The 21,327-nt window shown below is 37.7% G+C and overlaps 1 protein-coding gene across 1 annotated transcript; it reads right to left on the bottom strand.

The window, feature by feature from the left end:
• Positions 1-1,636: 1,636 nt before the first annotated feature.
• LOC149142352 (uncharacterized) lies at positions 1,637-2,681 on the bottom strand. The gene has a single exon (XM_089449034.1). The coding sequence runs from the start codon at positions 2,402-2,404 to the stop codon at positions 1,781-1,783; it is 624 nt and encodes a 207-aa protein (XP_089305160.1). The 5' UTR covers positions 2,405-2,681; the 3' UTR covers positions 1,637-1,780.
• Positions 2,682-21,327: the final 18,646 nt, after the last annotated feature.

Here is a 21,327-nt window from a genome sequence, read left to right as displayed (position 1 = left end):
TGAATATTCGGAATATACACTCATAAGGAACCACACAGTTTATAGATGCATACAGGAAATCATAGCACATTCAGTGAATTCTGAGTGATTATACATCCATACCACTGTAAACAAAACTAAGAAGAAGACAACATCACACATTCTGAATATGAAAAATCCTTCATGAATCCTGAGAAGTAAAACCAAAATTATATTACTGAAAGTGAGTCTTTACATAAGCCAAATACAAGCTTTGTTCATAAAATTTCCCAACCCGCATTTCATTGATGTTTCAGCTACATATAGAATTCTTATTCTAACTGATCGTTCTTCCTCCAGCGTGAGGGGAACTCCAATTCTGCCTATGATGACACCTACTAACACTTTAACTAACTAATAATTACAACTGACTACTAATTGACAGCTCTGGAATCCTAGAACAATTAGGATTCTAATTCTACTAGATCTTCTAGACATCTAAATCAAATGGGACTCTAATTCCATAACAGCCTTGGTCTACAATCATTTTCGTTCTCTGACATCTGGTTCCCTTCTGGCGGTGGCTGTGATGGACCTTTAATGCTTCATGTTGCTCTTCAATATCACATGTTTTCCAATACCCTGAAACATAGGAAACTGCCCCTGTTTGTCGGTCCTTGGTTTGCCTCAAAATATTCGGATCCAAAGAAGCATGCCTTAATCCTTTAATTACCCAAAATAGAGCAGACTGTCACGTCCTTGATGTGTTGTCCACCATTTTCATGTACATGTGTGCTGACACAAAATTTTTTTAATGCTGATAGGAAAGTCTTTAAAATTTGGTTCACTGATCGTTAATTATGCAGCTTCAGCAGTTTCTTAGCGCGCTACGAAACTGCTGAGTTGTTCCCAAAAATCACAGTTTCAATACTAAACTCTGACTGTCTTGAGCTTTATTTTCTCAACAGCCACTCATTGAACGGATCAAAGGCCAAAGAGTTAACCTCACTCTGATGAGCTACAACTGATTGTTGAGGCTTGTTAGGTGCAGGTGTACGCATGTCCCATATGAGCAAATGACAATCATCTCCAACAGAGCCAAAAAGATATTCATGCTTCAAATGCCCTGTTCCACTGGAAAAGGTAACGTATGTAGATCTTGATACAGCTAATGCATACTGCGTGTCTTTATGTTGCCCACGTTCTGAATCACTGTATGAAAGTGAGTCAGCATTGTCAACCATAGATTGTCCTGGAGTAGTGCCTAAAAGAGCAGCAAAGGTTGCCATGACAGGCATGGTAATTGGTGCTGTAAATTCAGTCAGCATTCCAAGTGCTGCTCCAACCCCTGCCTTAGAAATTCTTCTACGACTGATGGCAATCAAATCTTTAAAGGATTCAACTTGTGCTCAGTAATCTTTTTCAGTGGTAACTTCTCTAACAGTAATCTCTGTTCAGGATCATCTATAAGCGACTTCATTCGGAAGCAAAGTATATACATAACAGCCTGACATGCTGAATAGAATACCCCATGCACTCCTGGATTCACAGGCTTCCTCTCCTCGTTATGATTATACGAGTATTGCAAGCACCAATCCACCAACCTTCTTAATGATGCAGAAACAAAAGATAAAGGTAGGTATTTAGCATGAGACAAATAAGTAGATAGGTAAGCAGCTGCAGTCATCCTTGTATTCCGTGGGCGAGATTTATTGACAAAAATATCACACAGCATTGAAGCAAAGTTTGCACCGCATGTCTTTGGAGCCAGAGAGCATAGATAGAAGACAAGAAACTGAGTAAAATTAGACTTGTGAGTATTCTAAATAGTTGATTGAAATGAGTGCATGAGTGTATCATAGACCTGTGGCAGGCGACCCTCATCAGCACATAATTTCAGATGTTCTAAAGTCATTTCCATTAATACATCTATCTTATCTGCAACACCCCCTAGACTCTGCATAGAAGAAGGTTTTGGCAATTCAACATTTGCCTCGCTACCAGGCTTCCTAGGTTCTTCATTTTCTTCATCATCTTCCATTTCCATGTCAAATATGTACACCTTGCTTGAGTCTTCATGTAAAATGTGTTCCCATTTTATTTCAACATCAATTTCAATAAGCCTGTCCACCACTGCCATAAGTAATCTACTACCAATAATTTCCCCAACAACACTGCTCTCCACTCTAAGCATGTTCTCAACATACAAGGCATTCCAGTCTTTATGAATAACTCTGTGTGGCATCCTTCGAATAATTATTGGTTGCAACCTTAATGAAGCAGTTGGCACAAGCTCTGCAATTTGTTGTATTGCCAAATGCACTTGGTCCAGAATTTCGCTTTTCCTTGCTAGCTGTTCTGTTTTCTTCCGGAGGAGTTGGTCTGCAGTTAGCCCACCTAAAATCAAGCGCCTAGTAAGGGAATCTATGAAGGTGGTAATCCACATGAAGGCGGAAGAAAATTCTTGACAAGCATGTCTAAGCACCTATCCACTAATCCTCCATTTGATGTCACCAAATTGATGATAACTTCCACTAACCCATCTGCTACATCCAAACTGAAATTCCAAAAGCTCATACCAAGCACAAAACTAAGAAGAGAACCATGGTGGTGTTCATTAATAGAGGAGACTGACTGAGAAAAGGCCTTCAATGTCATCACAAAAGATGCTTCCTGAGAAGGATCCCCAGCTTCAATATTATTAAGGTCTTGAGGGAGTTGATTATAACATGTTGCATCCCCCTGTGAGATGGAGATTAGAGCCTGGCATATCCACAATCTGGCAACAGAAAGCACCTCTTTGTTAGTTGCAGTGCTCGTGCCCATCCCTGTATCGATTAACGTCCGGGGATTCGACCTGCATACCCATCAAATGGCGGGGACAATAACTATTGAAATTGCTTCTAAATTATTGGGGATTAGCGGCTAGAACCGCAAATTTGCTACTGTTCTACCGCTCTATATTTTTTAATTGCCGAATTTCTTCGAGCCCGAGATGAAAAATCCCTTCAAACACCTACTAGATTGGACCGTGAATATGTCAATCTAGAAAACTGATGTTAAAACGCAATGGAGTTTTAGCGCGTTGCTTGAAGTCATTCAATGGAACTAATGTCGGTTGGCAAGCTATCGGGATGATAGCTAGGGTGAGATTTTCTATGGATTAGCACGAATTCCCGATTTCATAGCGCAGTTAGTGCAAAATCGGTGTTTTGCGCTACGAAATCACCTAGACGGAGGTTTCTGTGCTGTGAACTTTGAAATAGGATTGACATATGGAGCTTAGGTGTGGTGTGAGACCATTGATGGACTAAAACAGAGAATTGACCCCATTTGACACACTAGCAAGACTCTTAACAAGATTCTAAAACAAGATGAAAAGACTAGGCCCAAAACTGACACCAACCCTTTGACAGATAATCGAACTGAGGTGAACAATTTAAAATTTTTTCTTGAGTGATAACACATAGGTTGGGTTGAACCAAATCTCTCTTTTAGCCAATCACCACCACACCATATTCCACGTGTGAATGTGGGATCCCATGAATAAACGAAAACAAAACCAAAGTAGGCTTCTAGAGTCCAAACCCCCTCAACCCTCAACCAGTGATTCAACCTCATGTTCGGGCATCACTAACACCAACGAGATTGGTCTCTACCCAAGATGTCTAGGGCTCCAACAACTAGTATCTCAACCCATAACCTTCCATGGCTCTAGAGCATTTGTCAAACCTGGCTCCAGGGACTAGTATCTCAAGCCACCAAGGGCTGTAGAGCATTTTTCCCAAACTAGGCTCTAGGAATATTAACTTAACCAAAACTGTTCCAGGGCTTCCAAAGTGTGTATTCCAACCCATAGCTATAGGGAATTATGATCACCAACCAAAAAAATAAAACAAGTGGAAAATCCCACAACACCATGGTTATCCAAGAAATGACAAGGCAAGCCTAAAACCATTGTAAATCTAGGAAATCCTCCATGCCAATGACAACAAATAACCATAAAATAACATGCATATACCATGCATCCATAAATCAACAAGGAAATCACACATGCAACCTGTTACTTGTGAAGAAATCTAGTTCTAGTTACTGATCCACCTATCGCTTACACTTTCCCGCTTTCCTTTTCCTTCTTTCTCCAAATAAAGTGTATTCCAAAGTGCTCCAAGAGTGCTACAAGAATACTCTAAGTATGTAAGAGTATGAGAGAGTAAGAGAATGAATGAGAGAGTCAAAGATTGAACTGACAAAAGGTTGTGAACTCATCCTTGTAAGCCATTTTATCATCTAGGCCTTTATTTTCTTCATTTTCCTATATTTTTCCTTCAATTTCCCTCTCATGTAATTTTGTGACCCTCCATCTCCCTTTTCTCTTATTTTCCTTTATTTTCATAAATAAATGCCAATTAATTCCACTTTTCCTTTTCCAATTCCTTTTCTATTTTCCCTAGCCATTAATTAATCATTAATGATAACCATCATTGTGTTTTTCCCAACACTCAGCTTGGAATACGTGTCCCATTACCTTGGTCTTATTTTATTTATATAGAAAAGCAACCAAAAGTTTTTATAAATTCCTCCCTCTGTGGGGAACATCATCCTTAGTGTTCAATGAAGCTTAAAAACCGGTAAACATACGTTTCCCATGGACCTTTATAACATAGCTCGATGCAACATTTACATCATATCATACTTCCAAGATCATGATCATCATACCATGAACACCATACTGCTTATTGGAGCTTTATAACATAGCTCAGTGTGGTATTTACATACATATGCATATATATATATATATATATATATATATATATATATATATATATATATATATATATATATATATATATATATATATATATATAACCAAACAAAACATCAAACACATATACCATAATACATCTACTCAACCAGTGAGTAGAGAAGGATACATAACCCACATCTGATAAACCATCTCCCATGTAGCCTCATTTGGCCCAAAGTGCTTCCACTACACTTTAACTTGCTTGATCACTTGATTATGGAGAATTAGCATCTTTCACTATAAAATGCACTAAGGTTCCGACTTGAATTCTCCTTCTGGATAAACCTGCAATACAGATCATTCGATCACATGATTAGAATCATTCATGTATCTTTTAAGCAATGAAACATGGAAAACATCGTGGATTTTCAATGTCAGAGGCAGTGCAAGTCAGTAGGCCACTGCTCCAATCCTCTCAAGGATCTCAAAAGGCATGCAATATAGAGGTTTCAGCTTAGCACATGATCCAATCCTCAAGGAGATCCTCTTGTGCTTGATACACAAGTACACATGTTCCCAAAACTTAAACTCCTTAAATACCCTATGTTAATCTGCATAGCTCTTCTTCCCGTCCTATGTTTCCTTTAGATTACTCTTGATAACTTGCATTTCCTATTCCATCTCTAACAACATATCTGGTACAATCAACACCTTGTTCACTGGATCACTAAAACTGATAGGAGTGATACAACTCTACCCACAGGGTGCCTCAAACTAACTCTTCTTCAACGACTCCTGATACTCATGTTATATTCAAATTATACCAGGGGAAGATACTCCTCCCATTTCCTCTGTTGATGCATGACATACATCATCAACATGTCCTCAAGAATCATGTTAACCCTCTTTGCCTATCCATTTTCCTTTGGATGATAAGGTGTAATGAAAGCCAACGTTGTTCCCAAATCTTCAAACAACTCTTTCCAAAACCTGGAAGTGAACTTTGAGTCTCTATCTAACACAATCTTCTTAGGAACACCATGCAATCTCACTATCTCCTTGATGAAAATCTGAGCTATGTCACTAGTTGAATTCCTAGAATTAACTGAAATTAAATGACCCACCTTAATTAACCGGTCAAGCACAACCATGATGGAATCATGTTTCTTCGATGCCCTTGGAAAAACTATAATAAAATCCATGGAAATGACCTCTCATTTCATTATGGAATTGGAATCGACTGCAGTAAACCACTTGGATGCTTACATGTTTCTTTTACCTATTGACAATCGAAGAATTTCACAACATACTCATCCACCTATTTATTTAATTTCATCCAGTGATAGAAATTATTAACCATTGTCAATGCCTTTTGATATCCTAGGGGACCTAAATATGACTTGACATGAAATTCCCCCGTGATAATGTAGAAATTTGATAGAATTGCAACTACTTAAGAAATTCAATCTAAAATAAAGAGACACTATTCTACTCTACTAATCTGCAAAATCAAATTCACAATTTTGAACAACATGCACATACATGCAATAAGAAAACACACAAATACACATTGATTTCTAGGGGAACCTAATTGGGAAAAACCCCTCAAGCCTATTTGTATTAATCAATTAATTGAGAAACTATTACAATTGCTAGCTCCAACTTTGATCTCAACCTGCAAAAGAATAATTGTTCTCCTGCTCAATGAATAAGATTTGGCCAACACTTAGACAAATATTTGCTCACCAAGGCCCCTATTTCCTTGTACAAATCCTAAGGAAATTAGCCCCTATTCTTTATGAATTTCCTCCAAAATGATTGTGCAATTCCCAAGGATTGATCAATGATTGCATGCAACACATGTACAATCAACACTAGTTTACAATTGATTTTGCAATGCCTTGGAATATCCACCACAGCTGAGAAATTCGAATCCATTGCATTCATGATCTATTTTTGGTTGATTGATCAGTTAACTAGATGATCTCTGAGTTAAACTATTGTCCCACTACACAACTGAACTCCAACTAGTTTTATTAATTGTTAGAACTAGTTTAACTAAGTACAAATGGAAATAACTAACCTGGATTGCTATAAATTAGCAATCACACATTTATGACAGAAATCCAATCCCTATAACTCAAATTTATTGAGCTAACTGAGTGACAAGAGCTATGCCACCTTAGTTAACTTCCTCCACGTTTTCTGTTGATGTGGAAATTTTGAATTTTCTCAATTTGACCAAGGCCTAGCCAAATTGATCCTTTCTTGGTACACTTCTCAACACTCCCTCTTAGGAATAAAGGGATTATCAACCACCCCTATTGAGTACCTCTGGAATTTGGACTTCCCTCTTGACAAATCCTTTGTCAAGATGTCAACATCTTGTTCCTCAGTCAAAATGTATTATATCAACATTATCCTCCTCTGCACACAATCTCGTAAATGATGATACCACATCTCTATATTCTTAGATCAATTGTGAAATATTGGATTCTCATAGATCTTAACACAACTTTCATTATCATAATATATCACAATTGGAACCATCTCTGGACCAAACAGTCCCACAAGTATCTTTCTCATCCATATCACCTCACATGCTTCTTAACTTGCAGCCATGTATTCGTCTTCTATTGAGTTCAGTGCCACAAACCATTGTTTTCTATTGTAACAAAAAATTATTGTGGATAAAAAACTGAAAATTGAACCTAATGTACTCTTTCGGTTGGATAGAGTCCCTGCCGAATCTATAATTGTGAATCCATGTAGCTTCACTCCCTTTATTTGTATGTACCAAAATTCATATGGGGTAGTGCCTCTGAGGTATTGTTAAACATGCTTTGTTTCCTTCGAATACAATTTTGATGGCCAAACCATAACTTGGCTCAGTTGGTTGACTGTGTTAGTCCTTACAATCTCCTAGGCTGAAAAGGAAATCGACAAGGGTAACCTCAAACCACTTCAGCTCAGTAGCTAGCCATATTGAGCATGAGAGGGATCTCTCTAAGTCTCTTATCAATGATATGACTTTAAAGAAAATGAATTTTGGGCTAGATATGTATATTTGTTTGTGAAAATTTGGTTTTTTAAGGATTTGCTGAACTTAGGGTTTGGAGCCACAAGTAGGTCTAGGCTGTGGGAATGGAGGAGTAAACATAAGAAGGAGTTAGATTTTAGGAGCCATGGTGTAATTTGAGTATTTTTCAGTGTAGTATAGAGGATATAGTGTGGAAGAAACTAATGAGCATAAATAAACATGATTTCATTAGCTTAGGAAGACCTAACACATAACTATGAAAACCAGATAATAGAGCTTGAAAAAAAGAAGAATTCTGAGTATTTTATCACAATGTATTAATAGAAACAAGAGATATAATGTAGATAAAGATGTTTAGACCATGGGAAAACAAAAAGAATGAAATACAAGCACCATGAACTCACTGGGCTAGAGTTCCTTGAAAATAGCTGCAACCTGTATTTGTATTAGCTGAAAGATGATTACAACGAAGTCTCCTTTTCAAAAAGTTCAACCCTCTTCTCCTGAGGAGAAATGCTACATATAGACTCTCCTAGACCACTTTCCCACCTTCAAGAGTCGAATTCCTTGGTTGATTAACTGAATCCAAGATTCTCTCAACCAACAGGTGAGAGTGAGAAGGTGAAACTCAAACACTTCATGAAGAGTTTGTTTAGGAGTTTGATTCTTTTATGAGGCCTAATAAACATCAAAAACAACCTATGATATACATTTATTCATGCCTACATCACATAGCCTCGTAACTAGTGCCATTACATAGAGAATCTTGACTTTGACCAAGTCAGACTAGAAACTAGAAATTTTACACACTGAAATTTTCCAAATATAAACATAGAAAGTGTAGAAGCATAGTGCTGACTTTGAGCTGATTTTCAGGTGCCTTCGAGGGTTCAAAATTCCAAAATGAGAGAATGGTCAACTAACCCTTCACGTCTATTTTCTAGAACAATTTGAATTTCTTAATTTTTGAGCACGGGAAGACCTTCAAAAATCCATTCTCCCAAGGTCACTCCAGAAGCATAGCGCCTGTCAAAAGATGGTCCAGAATGCTAGTTTTTTGCCACTTTTTTGCATTTTTCTCCAAAAATAAGCCACCTCTGCAAAATATGGGAAAATGGGTTTTTAGAGGATGTCAAGACCTTTCCAAAAATGTAGACCTTTCCTCAAATGGAGGCATGATGAAAAAGCGCAGCACGCAGCTGAATTTCTGAACTTAGACCAAAATTTGTTAAAAAACTCAAAATGCTCAAAATTTTCTCAAAATTGGAGGGAAGGTGTAAAAATAGGTTTTTTATAGCTTCATGGATGCTTCAACAAGCATCTCCAAGTTTCCATCATCCTTTTGGTATTTTTTGGCCTCCTTGAGCTTGTTTTCAAGTTGTTTTACCTTGACATTGACGATCATGTTTTGAACTTGATAGTGATAAGCCATGTGTCTGAGAAATTGATTGCCTTTGTTTTCCTTCTCAAGGAGATTCTCCAAGTGTTCATTCACCCTATTAAGCCAATATTCTTTATCTTGATGAATCTCTAGGGCGATCCTATCTTCTAGGTTAAGATCCTCATTAAGCAAAATTTTTTCTTGTTCCTCTTGCAAAGCTTTCTTAAGGCCTGTTGTTCTTGGTCTTTTCATTTTCTGTTTCACCTTTGATTCTTCAGGCTTGCTTGATGTCATTATCTCCTTACCTTTGCCGACTCGCTGCATTATCTTAACTTTTTCCTTTTCTAGGATCAACTCTTTTACTTTGAGTTGACTGTTTTACTGTTCGAGGAATGATATAACATACTTTGCCCTTTCCAAATTTATCGCCAGCTCCTTGATTTGGTAGTCTTTGTCCTTGATAGTCTGTCTCATGCTTGTGGTTTGATCCTCAGCCTCTGGATCAATTAGTTCAAACTCATGCTCCATTGTATCCTTATCCTTTGAAAAATTCCAAGCAGTGAACATCCTCAAAGCATTGTTTGATGAAAGGATAGGAGTTGATTGTGTTGCAGTCTGATGGTTCATATCTGATAATCCTCCTTCCTTTGTGCTGTCTCTTTCTTTCTGGTGAAGATTCAACCTCCATGATGACACAAAGTCCTAACAATAGGAAGTGAAAATAGATGTGAGGTGTGAATGGAATTGAAGTGATATGTAGGATATTTTGACAAAATTATGGGAGGGGTTTTATGAAATATGAGATGACTTTGAAAACTTATGGAAATGAGTGAAGAAAATAGTGAAAAGATGTTGTTGCTTGCAAGTGAGACCAAGAAGGTTTATAATGAAATTTTCCCAAAAGAACTCTAGGAATGAGCTAGGGTTTTGCTTTTTTAGTGTTTAAACTTTGTTTGGAGGTGAATGAACTGGTCAAAATGACTCATCAACATGTGTGCAGGTGTAGGATATCAATTTACATGTTTTGGAGATAAAAAATTATGATGGCCGTTTTTACCCTAGCATTTCCCATAAAATATTTGCTACAAACCCTAACTTGGAGAATCATTGACATGAGATGAAATTGGGAAAGCAAAAGATGGAGGATGATGGTGTTATTACTTGTCCCTTGACTTAGAAGTCAATAAAATCAATCTTGGAAGTGAAAAATTTAGATTTGGGAGAGCTTTGAAGGATTTTTGGGCACTCTGTCCTGCGCGCAGCACAGTTCACAAAAGAGCAGCGCAATCTTACAAACCACTTTTGGAGGCTTTAAACTACTCCAAATTGAGATCTTGATAGCTCGTTGGAAAGATATTACAGTCTTCTATAATATGGACACCTCAAGAATGTAATGTGGACACTCAATGAGGGAGAAAACTTGACTTTCCCAAGGTCAATAAAAAAACTCAAGGTTTCTTTGACAAAAGAGAAGCTCCAACTTGCAGAGCACTTTTGGATGCCTTTCACTAATCCAAATCATTATCTAAAGGTACCATTGGAAACTCTTTTGATGTCAGCTACACAATAGAGTCCTTAAGAACTGACAAAACCTACTACAAACCCTTGAAAAACTGTCTTGACATCAAGCTTTCAAGAATTGGATTAACTCTTCCATAGCAAGTGTATTTTGGGAATTTCTTTCAAATCATAACACCTGTGCATAAACTGAAGGAGGTTTTTGTTCCTTGGACTATAATGGACAAAAATCTCTTTCAAGTTTGTAAAATTATTCTCCATTTTGTCAGAAACATATTTTGAAGCAAACACATCCCTATGAGAAATGATGAGGCGAGGTAGTGTACTGCAACATTGTCTTATTTGAAATTAAATATTACCTTTACCTTTATTTTTATTTCCCTAAGTTGCTAACTCTCTTTACCCACTTAATCACATGATGGACATACTTTTGGCAACATATGGTATTGTGATGACACATGAAGTGAAACCCTAGACCATGACCTAAAATGAGGAATTTAACCATTTCATGACCCAAGACATTTAAATGAAGATATGATATGTTGAAGAAGACAATGAAAATGATGAGTGATGAAGACCATGAGTAACTGAAGGGAGAAACAATGACCTAGAAACGATAACCAATGACCAAATTTTTATTTGAAGACTCACTGAAATGACAAAAATTTGACTTGACACCCTAACAACACCTTGTAAGAGCATATTTGATCAGTGGTGACAGGCTGAACTGATTGACACTAACATTAGCTCCAACTGGGGATGGCATCTCCTTGGAGGTGTCAAGAACACTGTAGACCAAGTAGCCTTATCCATTGGGGAATGGAGTCATAATGCAAAGACTAAACTCTAACTGAAAACTGACTGACTAACCGACTAACTTGACCATAAAAAACATACTAACTGAACTTACTTATGGTAGCAGACCATCGGGATCTTAGGGCCTCCACCTCAGGCTTCAAATCCTGATGATAACTGCCACCTGCTGAAGATGTATATACAATCATGTGTAATGATCTCTCCAGTGTAACCGATCCAACAAGTGGCTACTTACTTGAATTCCGCTTGTACTTTCCTTGAGCAGGTAGAACAAACAAAAGCTAGGGAACTCTGAGTGTCCACTGAATATGTGCTCATGATCCATTAATACAAGAAAATTCATCTTTCCAAATGGTTGCAACAAATTGGCAATAGGGCCTATAATAATTTGGGACATTAGCATATCTTGAAAGTCAGAAGAGATACAAGCACACTCTTCGTTTTCTGAATCTGGAGGAAGACCATCATGTGTAAGTGGCTCTAAAACAACCTCTTCTCTATCGCTGCTCTCCTCTTCATAATCTTCTTGTAATGCTTGATGATTATTCTTTGCCATAATTGCAATTTTTGAAACCTTCACACATGCCAATTTAAAATTATGATTTGCATGAATCTGCCCTTGAAGTAGTGTTTCAGAAAATGGATGAGCTAGAGAGACATATGAGTGGTGAGTGTCTAGAGATCTGTGTTCATACATTTCATCAGAAACCTCATCTCGGTCTTCACAAACCTGATCTTGAAATAAAACCTCATAGAAAGAAAAATCTGAAAGAACAAGTGAATGGCTATCTTCATACCTCTCATCCAAAAGACAGGGTTTTGGATGCTAATGGAAAACTTTAAATGCAACAACCACTTCAAGTATGTTTGATTCCTCATGTTCTTCAACAAGAAGAATATTAATTTGACTGCCACAAGAATAAAAGGAAACAACTTCTTTTTCACTATTTCCTTGCAAAAGTAGATGATCATTGTCATTAGATGGTTCACTGCTTAAGTTTTTTGTACATGCAATTTCAGAATTCTCACTTGGACCAATTTCTTCTTGACTGTTAGGATGAAAATCTATTTCATCTTCAAGCAAAGAAGGAGTTGATGTATGTTGTGAATGATCCTTTGTATCAAAGCAGCTAATCTCTGTTATTTTCTATTGGGAAGAATATTCATAAAGGGCCTCTATGATCTCATAATCTAGACATTCTTCATCACCAAAATTTTCTTCAAGGTATTGAATGAAGTTTTCGCAAGATTCACAACAATCTTCAAACAACAAGAATGAATGATGAGATTTTTCATAAAACTCAAAGAATGTTGTGTGGAATTCTTTAAGAGAGAATAAGCTACATGGCTTCAATCCTTCATACCATGATATTTCTTTTCCTTCTAGGGTAGCCATAAACATTTTCATCAAACAATCCTCATGAAACTTAATCCCGAGCTTATGCATATGCCAATGAAATTTGATTAGATGCAGAATAGCCTCATCCTCATTTCCATCTATGAATTTGGGCAGATTAGTTTGCCAATCTATGGAAGGAATACGATTCAAAAAACCAAGAATATGAGCTCAATTCATAGGAGCATACCTTCAAGCAATTGAATCCATCTTGAAAACAATTAAAACACCAAGAAGTTCTTCAAACTATTGGTTTTTGAGTAGTGGAGTCGCCATGAAAATTTTGAACCTTTGGATTCTTCGACACTGGAGTCGCCAAGTGAAAGATGCACAACGTTTCTTGTGTTTGATCACTATTCACCATCAACAATCAGATCTAATCCTTATCATTCTTTCCCAGGGAAGATATGATCTTTCGTTCCCCGACAACGGCGCCAAAAATGTTAGTCCTTACAATCTCCTAGGCTGAAAAGGAAATCGACAAGGGTAACCTCAAAACACTTCAGCTCAGTAGCTAGCCCAATTGAGCATGAGAGGGATCTCTCTAAGTCTCTTATCAGTGATATGACTTTAAGCAAATGAATTTTAGGCTAGATATTTGTATTTGTTTGTGAAAATTTTGGTTTTTAAGGATTTTCTGAACTTAGGGTTTGGAGCCACAAGTAGGTCTAGGCTGTGGGAATGCAAGAGAAAACATAAGAAGGAGATAGATGTCAGAAGCCATGGTGTAATTTGAGTATTTTTTAGTGTATTATAGAGTATATAGTGTGGAAGAAACTAATGAGCATAAATAAACATGATTTCATTAGCTTAGGAAGACAAAACACATAACCATAAAAACCAGATAACAGAGCTTGAAAAACAAGAATTCTGAGTATTTTATCACAAAGAATTCATAGCAAGAAGAGATATAATGTATATAAATATGTTTATACCATGAGAAAACAAAAATAATGAAGTAAAATCACCATGAACTCATTGGGCTAGAGTTCCTTGAAAATAGCTGCAACCTATATTTGTATTAGCTGAAAGATGATTACAATGCAAGTCTCCTTTTCAAAAAGTTCAACCTTCTTCTCTTAAGGAGACATGATACATATAGACTCTCCAAGACCACTTTCCCACCTTTAGGAGTTGAATTTCTTGGTGGAGGAACTAACTCCAAGATTCTCTTAACCAACAGGTGAGAGTGAGAAGGTGAAACTCAAACACTTCATGAAGAGTTTGTTTAGGAGTTTGCTTATTTTATGAGGCCTAATAAACATCAAAAACAACCTATGATGTACATTTATTCATGCCTACATCACCTAGCCTCGTAACTAGTGCCATTACATAGATAATCTTGACTTTGACCAAGTTAGACTAGAAACTAGAAATTTTACACAGTGAAATTTTCCAAATAAAAACACAGAAAGTGCAGAAGCACAGTGTTGACTTTGAGCTGATTTTTAGGTGCCTTCTAGGGGTCACAATGCCAATATGATAGAACGGTCAACTAGCCCTTCACGTATAATTTCCAGAATAGTTTTAATTTATGAATTTGGAGCACGGGAAGACCTTCAAAAATCCATTCTCCCAAGGTCACTCCAAAAGCGCAGCACCTGTCAAAAGATGGTCCATAATGCTAGTTTTTTCCCACTTTTTTGCATTTTTCTCCAAAACTAAGCCACCTTTGCAAAATATGGGAAAATGGGTTTTTAGAGGATGTCAAGACCTTTCCAAAAATGTAGACCTTTCCTCAAATGTAGGCCTGAGGAAAAAGCGCAACGCCTTGGCGTTGCGCTTCTAGAGCAGCTGAATTTGTAGACTTAGACCAAAATTTGTTAAAAAACTCAAAATGATCAGAATTTTCTAAAAATTGGAGGTGTTAGTGTCAGTCTTTGCAGCCTTCCTCCAGTGATCAAACATGCTCTTACAAAGCGATTTTAAGGTGTCAAGGTCAAATTTTGTCATTTCAGTGAGTCTTCAAGTAAAATTTGGTCACTAGGTATTAGGTCTAGGGTTTGCTTCTCCTTTCAAAGTTGTCCAAATGTCATTCCATGTCACCATTTAGCTGAGTGTACCATCATTCAGAGAGTTTTCATCATCATGAAAAGTTCCACTGGGTCATTTTACACTTTGTTCATGCTTCAGTTGCACCTAGGTAAGGTTCATTTCCCTCTCCTAGGGTTTTGAAGGTAATTTCTCTTGGATGGTCAAATCATCAGCAAAACTTGTATCCTGATGTTCATATACCTTCCCCTATCCTTAATGTACCTTATTAAACACTTCCCATCAGTGAGATCCCCCAAATTCCTCATTTTCGCACAAACCCTAGTTTCTTGCTACAACTTGGTAATTTTCTAGGTTAGAACTTTGTTTTTCCCTTTTTCACCCTTTCCCCTCACTCAATGTTTGAAATTCCACTTTCCCTTGATTCCTAACATCTCTCCCTACTTCCCAAAATTTTCTCAAGAATTTAGAAGCCCTTTACCCCCTTCATTTCGCTTCATTTCAACAAATCCCCTGTTCCACACATCGGGGTAGATTTTACTCAAATGATGTTTCTGAGCAAGAAAAGATGAATTTTGGAAAAATGAGAGAGTTTTTGTCCAAAATAGGCAAAGGAAGAAAACACTCCTTCACTTTTTACACATATGTCATGGTTTTAGAGAAATGTCAAAAATACAATTGCCTCGGGAGAATTGATGCACCTCTGAAGTGACCTTGAGAAAATCAAGTTTTCTCCTAGCTTGGTTGGCCAAATGACTTGCTTGATGAGTCAAATCATAACTAGACACAAATATATTTCCAATGAGCTATCATGAGCTCAATTTAGAGTTGAGGAAGACCTTCAAAAGTTGACTGCAATAACACTCTTCCTTTAGGCAGCCTCATTTTTCACATTTTGACTAGTCTTGGGAGAGTTATTTTTTACTGGTAAAATAAACTCAAAATTGAAAAATTCTAGTTGGGTTGGAAATTAGACTTAAATACCTTTCCAAAGAGCTATTCCGCACCCAATTTGGACACCGGGAAGGCCTCCAAAAGTCTCCTGCAAAAAGCACTACGCATTGGGCAACTGGCGCAGTGCATTGGGCTGCAATTTCTAGTGCAAATTTACACTGGCGCGACGCATAGAGAAGGCGCAGCGCATTGGGTTTGTGGCACAGCGCATAGAGCTGGAAGCCTGATTTCACTCACAAACTCTCCCAAATTGCAAAATTTGCTCAATCTTCTTGTGTTCAAGTAAGTTAACATTTCTCCCATGACCAATGAATGAGTTACCTTGGTGTTTATGGTGATTTAGTGAGAAAATTTTCAAACCCTACCTCCTTGCAATTTTTCCTCAAAGGTAATTGCTGCCTAGGGTTTGTATTGACTGTTTAGCCATTAATTCCACCTTTCTACTCCCTTGCTCCATTTTCCCCGATTTCCATATTCCTTAAACTCACGTATCCCTAAATTCACTAATCCCATATCCCAATTCCCATTTCCCAAAGTCCCAAATACAAATTCCCAAACCCTAGTCCTATACTAAAAGTTGCAAAATTGTTCTCTAATTCCCTGTTCCCTTAACTAAACCCTACCCCAACAGTCCCTAAATCCCTCATTGTTTCCACCCTCCACAGTCCCACATATCACTCTTTCCCTTGGTGGCAAAAGTCAAAACACATCACAGCTCACCTACTTCTCATCAAGAAACCATCCAAGAGCAGCAGGCGGACATCAAGGCATTGTCCCTCAACTTGGAGAGGGATAAGTGGATTATAAAATACCTGGAGCAGAGAAATAAGCATCTTGAAGATCAGCAAGCAATCATGGAGTTACAAAACATTCGGGATAATCACCAAGCTGCCCAAAGGAGGAGGGTGGAGCTCACTTCACTTGAGCAAGAGATCAATGTCGATAGGGAGTCATGGCTCGAAAGAGTCAATATCCACTTGGAGAGGAAGCTGGAGAAGGCCAGCAATGAAAATAATATGCTTAGAAACCTGTCACATCATTACTTGTCCCGGAACTTGGTGTGTCAAGCGAGAATCAGGGGTTTAAAAGCAAAGTTGAAGAGAGCATCAAGGAGGAAAAAAAAGCGCAAGATAAACTTCAGATCTTGGCTGAGGCTTCCTTGGCCCAAAAAAGCACTTGATGGAGAGCACTGAGCCCAAATTTCAAAAAAATTGGGACACTTTTTGCATTTTTGAAAATTTTGGGCTAAAACACAGAAATTTTTTCTCTATGCGCCGCGCCACGTGGCGCTCGCTTTTGCTAGGAGCCTCCAAATCACAAAAGCTCAACATTTTTGGATTTGGGATGGAAATTTATGCTTTCCTACCTATGGCAAAGAAATTTGGGCAGGTTTTGAGACCTCAAAAAGGTCAAAAACACTCAAAAAATGACCTCACTGCCCCTACTTTGACACATAAGAAGCAATGTTGGGAGAATGGAATTTTTGAGGGGAAAATGGAGGCCAAATTGAAAAATTCCACTTGGGTTGGAAAGTAGACAGGAAAACCTTTCCAACAAGCACACTTGGAGTGAATTTGGACATCGGGAAGGCCTCCAAAAGTGGGTCCAAATAGGCGCGGCGCATAGATAATCAGGCGCGGCGCATAGATAATCAGGCGCGACGCATAGAGGAAAATTTGCCAGTTTGACCAAGTTTTGCTTTGTTTTTCGCCCAGCTTTGTCTAGTTTGACTTTTTCACTTTCCTAATGGTAAATTTGTGATGTAATTTGATGAAAATTGATGGATCATGATGTAAATATGTTAAATTTTCACTTGTATAGGTAGATTCATTAGTTTAAAGGTTGTTTGAAACTGAATGAATCAGTTCCCTTGTTTCTAGAGGTATGCTGTTATGTTGCCTAGTTTCTAGTTCTCAGTTTAGAATTAGTTGGATCAGCTCCTAAACATGTGTGCTCGATCCATAGAGGCAAGGATGAGCTATGTTTGTCTATATTATGTTATTATTCAGTCATTAGCATGGTTGGACTCTTGAGAAAGCCTTGAGCTTCATTGTACACTCATATCAGCATTTTGGCTAAGGAATTGAGACCGGGATTTGCAACACTCTTTGGGATCCATGTGGCAATTTGTCTTGGTACAGTGATTTTCTTTGTAATTTTGAATTTTCTTATATGTCATGTATGCCATTCTCTATCTTTTTTCTTCTGAACTAAACAAACAAGAGTGTAAGTAGAATCCATTGAAAGTGCAGTGCTCTACTTGAAGTTTGCTTTAGTTATTTGATGTTTTAAGCTGTTTGGGGAGGATCCATGGTTTCTCTTGCCCTATTCAACACCTCACCTATCTATTCTTTCCATATCAATCAATTTTAAGTGCCAAAAACAATTTCCTACCTTGCCCCATTGAGATCTCTACAGGATTGAGCCTCAATCCCCGCACCCAAAATTGGCCTTTCCATCTGAGCCAACAAGATCATCATTTTATTCAACCAAACTCTCTTGCACATATACCTAGCCTAAAATCAGAAGATATTTCAGTCATATCAAGCCCCATAGATCATTATTTGCTGAGATTGACCCGGAGAGAGCCCTCTCCTGACCTGGTAGGGCTAGCTACCAGGCTGAGCATGGTTTGATGTTGGCCCTGGATCCTACCTTTTCAGCCTGACGTAAATCTAGGCACTAGCAGGAGGGAAGGTGTAAAGATAGGTTTTTTATAGTTTCATGGATGCTTTAACAAGCATCTCCAAGTTTCCCTCATCCTTTTGGTATTTTTTGCCCCCCTTGAGCTTGTTTTCAAGTTGTTTTACCTTGACATTGGACATCATGTTTTGATCTTGATATTCATGCGCCATGTGTCTGAGAAATTGATTGTATTTGTTTGCCTTCTCAAGGAGATTCTCCAAGTGTTCATTCACCCTATTAAGCCAATATTCTTTATCTTGATGAACCTTTAGGGTGATCCTATCTTCTAGGTCCAGATCCTCATTAAGCAAAATTTTTTCTTGTTCCTCTTGCAAAGCTTTCTTGAGGCCTCTTGTTCTTAGACTTTTAACTTTCCATTTCACATCTAATTCTTCAGGCTCACTTGATGTCATTATCTCCTTACCTTTGTCGACTTGCTGCATTAGCTTAGCTTTTTCCTTTTCTAGGATCAACTCTTTTGCTTTGAGTTCACTGTTTTCCTGTTCGAGGAATGATATAACATACTTTTCCCTTTCCAAATTTATCACCAACTCCTTGATTTGGTAGTCTTTTTCCTTGATAGTCTATCTCATGCTTGTGGTTTGATCCTCAGCCTCTGGATCAATTAGCTCAAACTCATGCTCCACTGTATCCTTATCCTTTGAAAAATTCCAAGTAGTGAGCATCCTCAAAGCACTATTTGATGAAAGGATAGGAGTTGATTGTGTTGCAGTTTGATGGTTCATATATGAGAATCCTCCCTCCTTTGTGTTGTCTCTTTCTTTCTGGTGAAGATTCAGCCTCCATGATGACACAAAGTCCTAGCAGCAGAAAGTGAAAATAGATGTGAGGTGTGAATGGAAATGAAGTGATATGTAGGAGATTTTGACAAAATGATGGGAGGGGTTTTATGAAAGATAATATGACTGAAAAATGATGGAAATGAGTGATGAAAATAGTGAAAATATGTTGTTTCTTGCAAGTGAGACCAAGAAGGTTTATAATGAAATTTTCCCAAAAGAACTCTAGGAATGAGCTAGGGTTTTGCTTTTTCAGTGTTTAAAATTTGTTTGGAGGTGAATGAACTGGTCAAAATGACTCATCAAACATGTCTGAAGTTGTAAGATATCAATTTACATGTTTTGGAGATAAAAAATTATGATGGTCATTTTTACCCTAGCATTTCCCATGAAAAATTTGCTACAAACCCTAACTTGGAGAATCATTGACATGAGATGAAATTGGGAAAGAAAAAGATGGAGGATGATGGTGTAATTACTTGTCTCTTGGCTTAGAAGTCAATAAAATCAAGCTTTCAAGTGAAAAATTGATATTTGGCAGTGCTTTGAACGATTTTTTGGCACTCTGTCCTAGCGCAATGCAATGTTCCTACGCGCAGCGTAGTTCATAGAAGCATAGTGCCATATTCCAAACCACTTTTGGAGGCTTTAAACTACTCCAAATTGAGAGCTTGATAGCTTGTTGGAAAGCTCTTGCAGTCTTATATAAGATGGACACCTCAAGCATGTAGTTTGGACACTCCATGAGGGTGAAAACGTGATTTTCCCAAGGTCACTCCAAAAACTCTGGGTTTCTTTGACAAAAGAGAAGCTCCAACTTGCAGAGCACTTTTGGATGCCTTTCACTAATCCAAATCATCATCTGAAGGTACCATTGGAGATATTAGGATGTTTTATACACAATAGAGTCCTTAAGAACTGCCAACACCTGCTCCAAATCCCTGAAAAACTATCTTGACGTCAAGCTCTCAAGAAGTGCATTAAATCTCGCGTAGCAAGTGTATTTTGGTAATTTCTGAAGGAATTTTTTGTTCCTTGGACTATGATGGACAAAAACCTCTTTCACGTTTGTAAAATTATTCTCCATTTTGTTAGAAACATATTTTGAAGCAAACACGTCCCTATGAGAAATGATGAGGCGAGGTAGTGTACTGCAACATTGTCTTATTTGAAATTAAATATTACCTTTACCTTTGTTTTTCTTTCCGTAAGTTGCTAACTCCCTTTACCCACTTAATCACATGATGGACATACTTTTGGCAACATATGGTATCGTGATGACACATGAAGTGAAACCCTAGACCATGACCTAAAATGAGGAATTTAACCATTTCATAACCTAAGACATTTAAATGAAGACATGATACCTCGAAGAAGACAATGAACATGATGAGTGATAAAGACCATGAGTAAGTGAAGGGAGCAGTAGTGACCTAGACACGTTAACTAGTGACCAAATTTTTATTTGAAGACTCACTGAAATGACAAAAATTTGACTTAACACCATAACAACACCTTGTAAGAGCATATTTTATCACTGGTGATATGCTGAAGTGACTGACACTAACAGACTGCATAGCACATATTTGGTCATGTGTTCACAAGATAAATTAGTGCACCTGCTAGTTGTTGGTAAATGGTAGCATCCACCTCTTCACCTGAAGTGGAATCCCCTTCCTCCAATTTGTCTCTAGGGTTTCTCCATGGGCTTACAACTATCCATGCAAAATAATTGCAGTATCTTGGTGGCATACTTTCCTTGAGACACAAACAATTCCCTATGACCTTGCCATACTTAGAGCCCAAAGAAGTAGTGCATGAGACCCATGTCTTTAATCTAAAATTCCCTTGCAAGAGTTGATTAGTTGCTCATCACCTGTCAATATTAAAACATCAACATGTAAAAAATTGATAAGAAATTTATCTTATACCAAAATGTGATAGAGGTTTTTATCTACATCACTTTTGGTGAAGTCCAATCCAGTGAGATAGCTATCAATCTGATTGTACTAAGCTTGGGGTGCTTTTATAATATTGTGC

This window comes from Pinus tabuliformis, chromosome X (assembly GCF_031772625.1).
Source record: "Pinus tabuliformis cultivar Carrire ecotype Pingquan chromosome X, CPIR1, whole genome shotgun sequence".
NCBI lineage: Eukaryota > Viridiplantae > Streptophyta > Pinopsida > Pinales > Pinaceae > Pinus > Pinus tabuliformis.
This window is presented reverse-complemented; position numbering and strand designations above follow the sequence as displayed.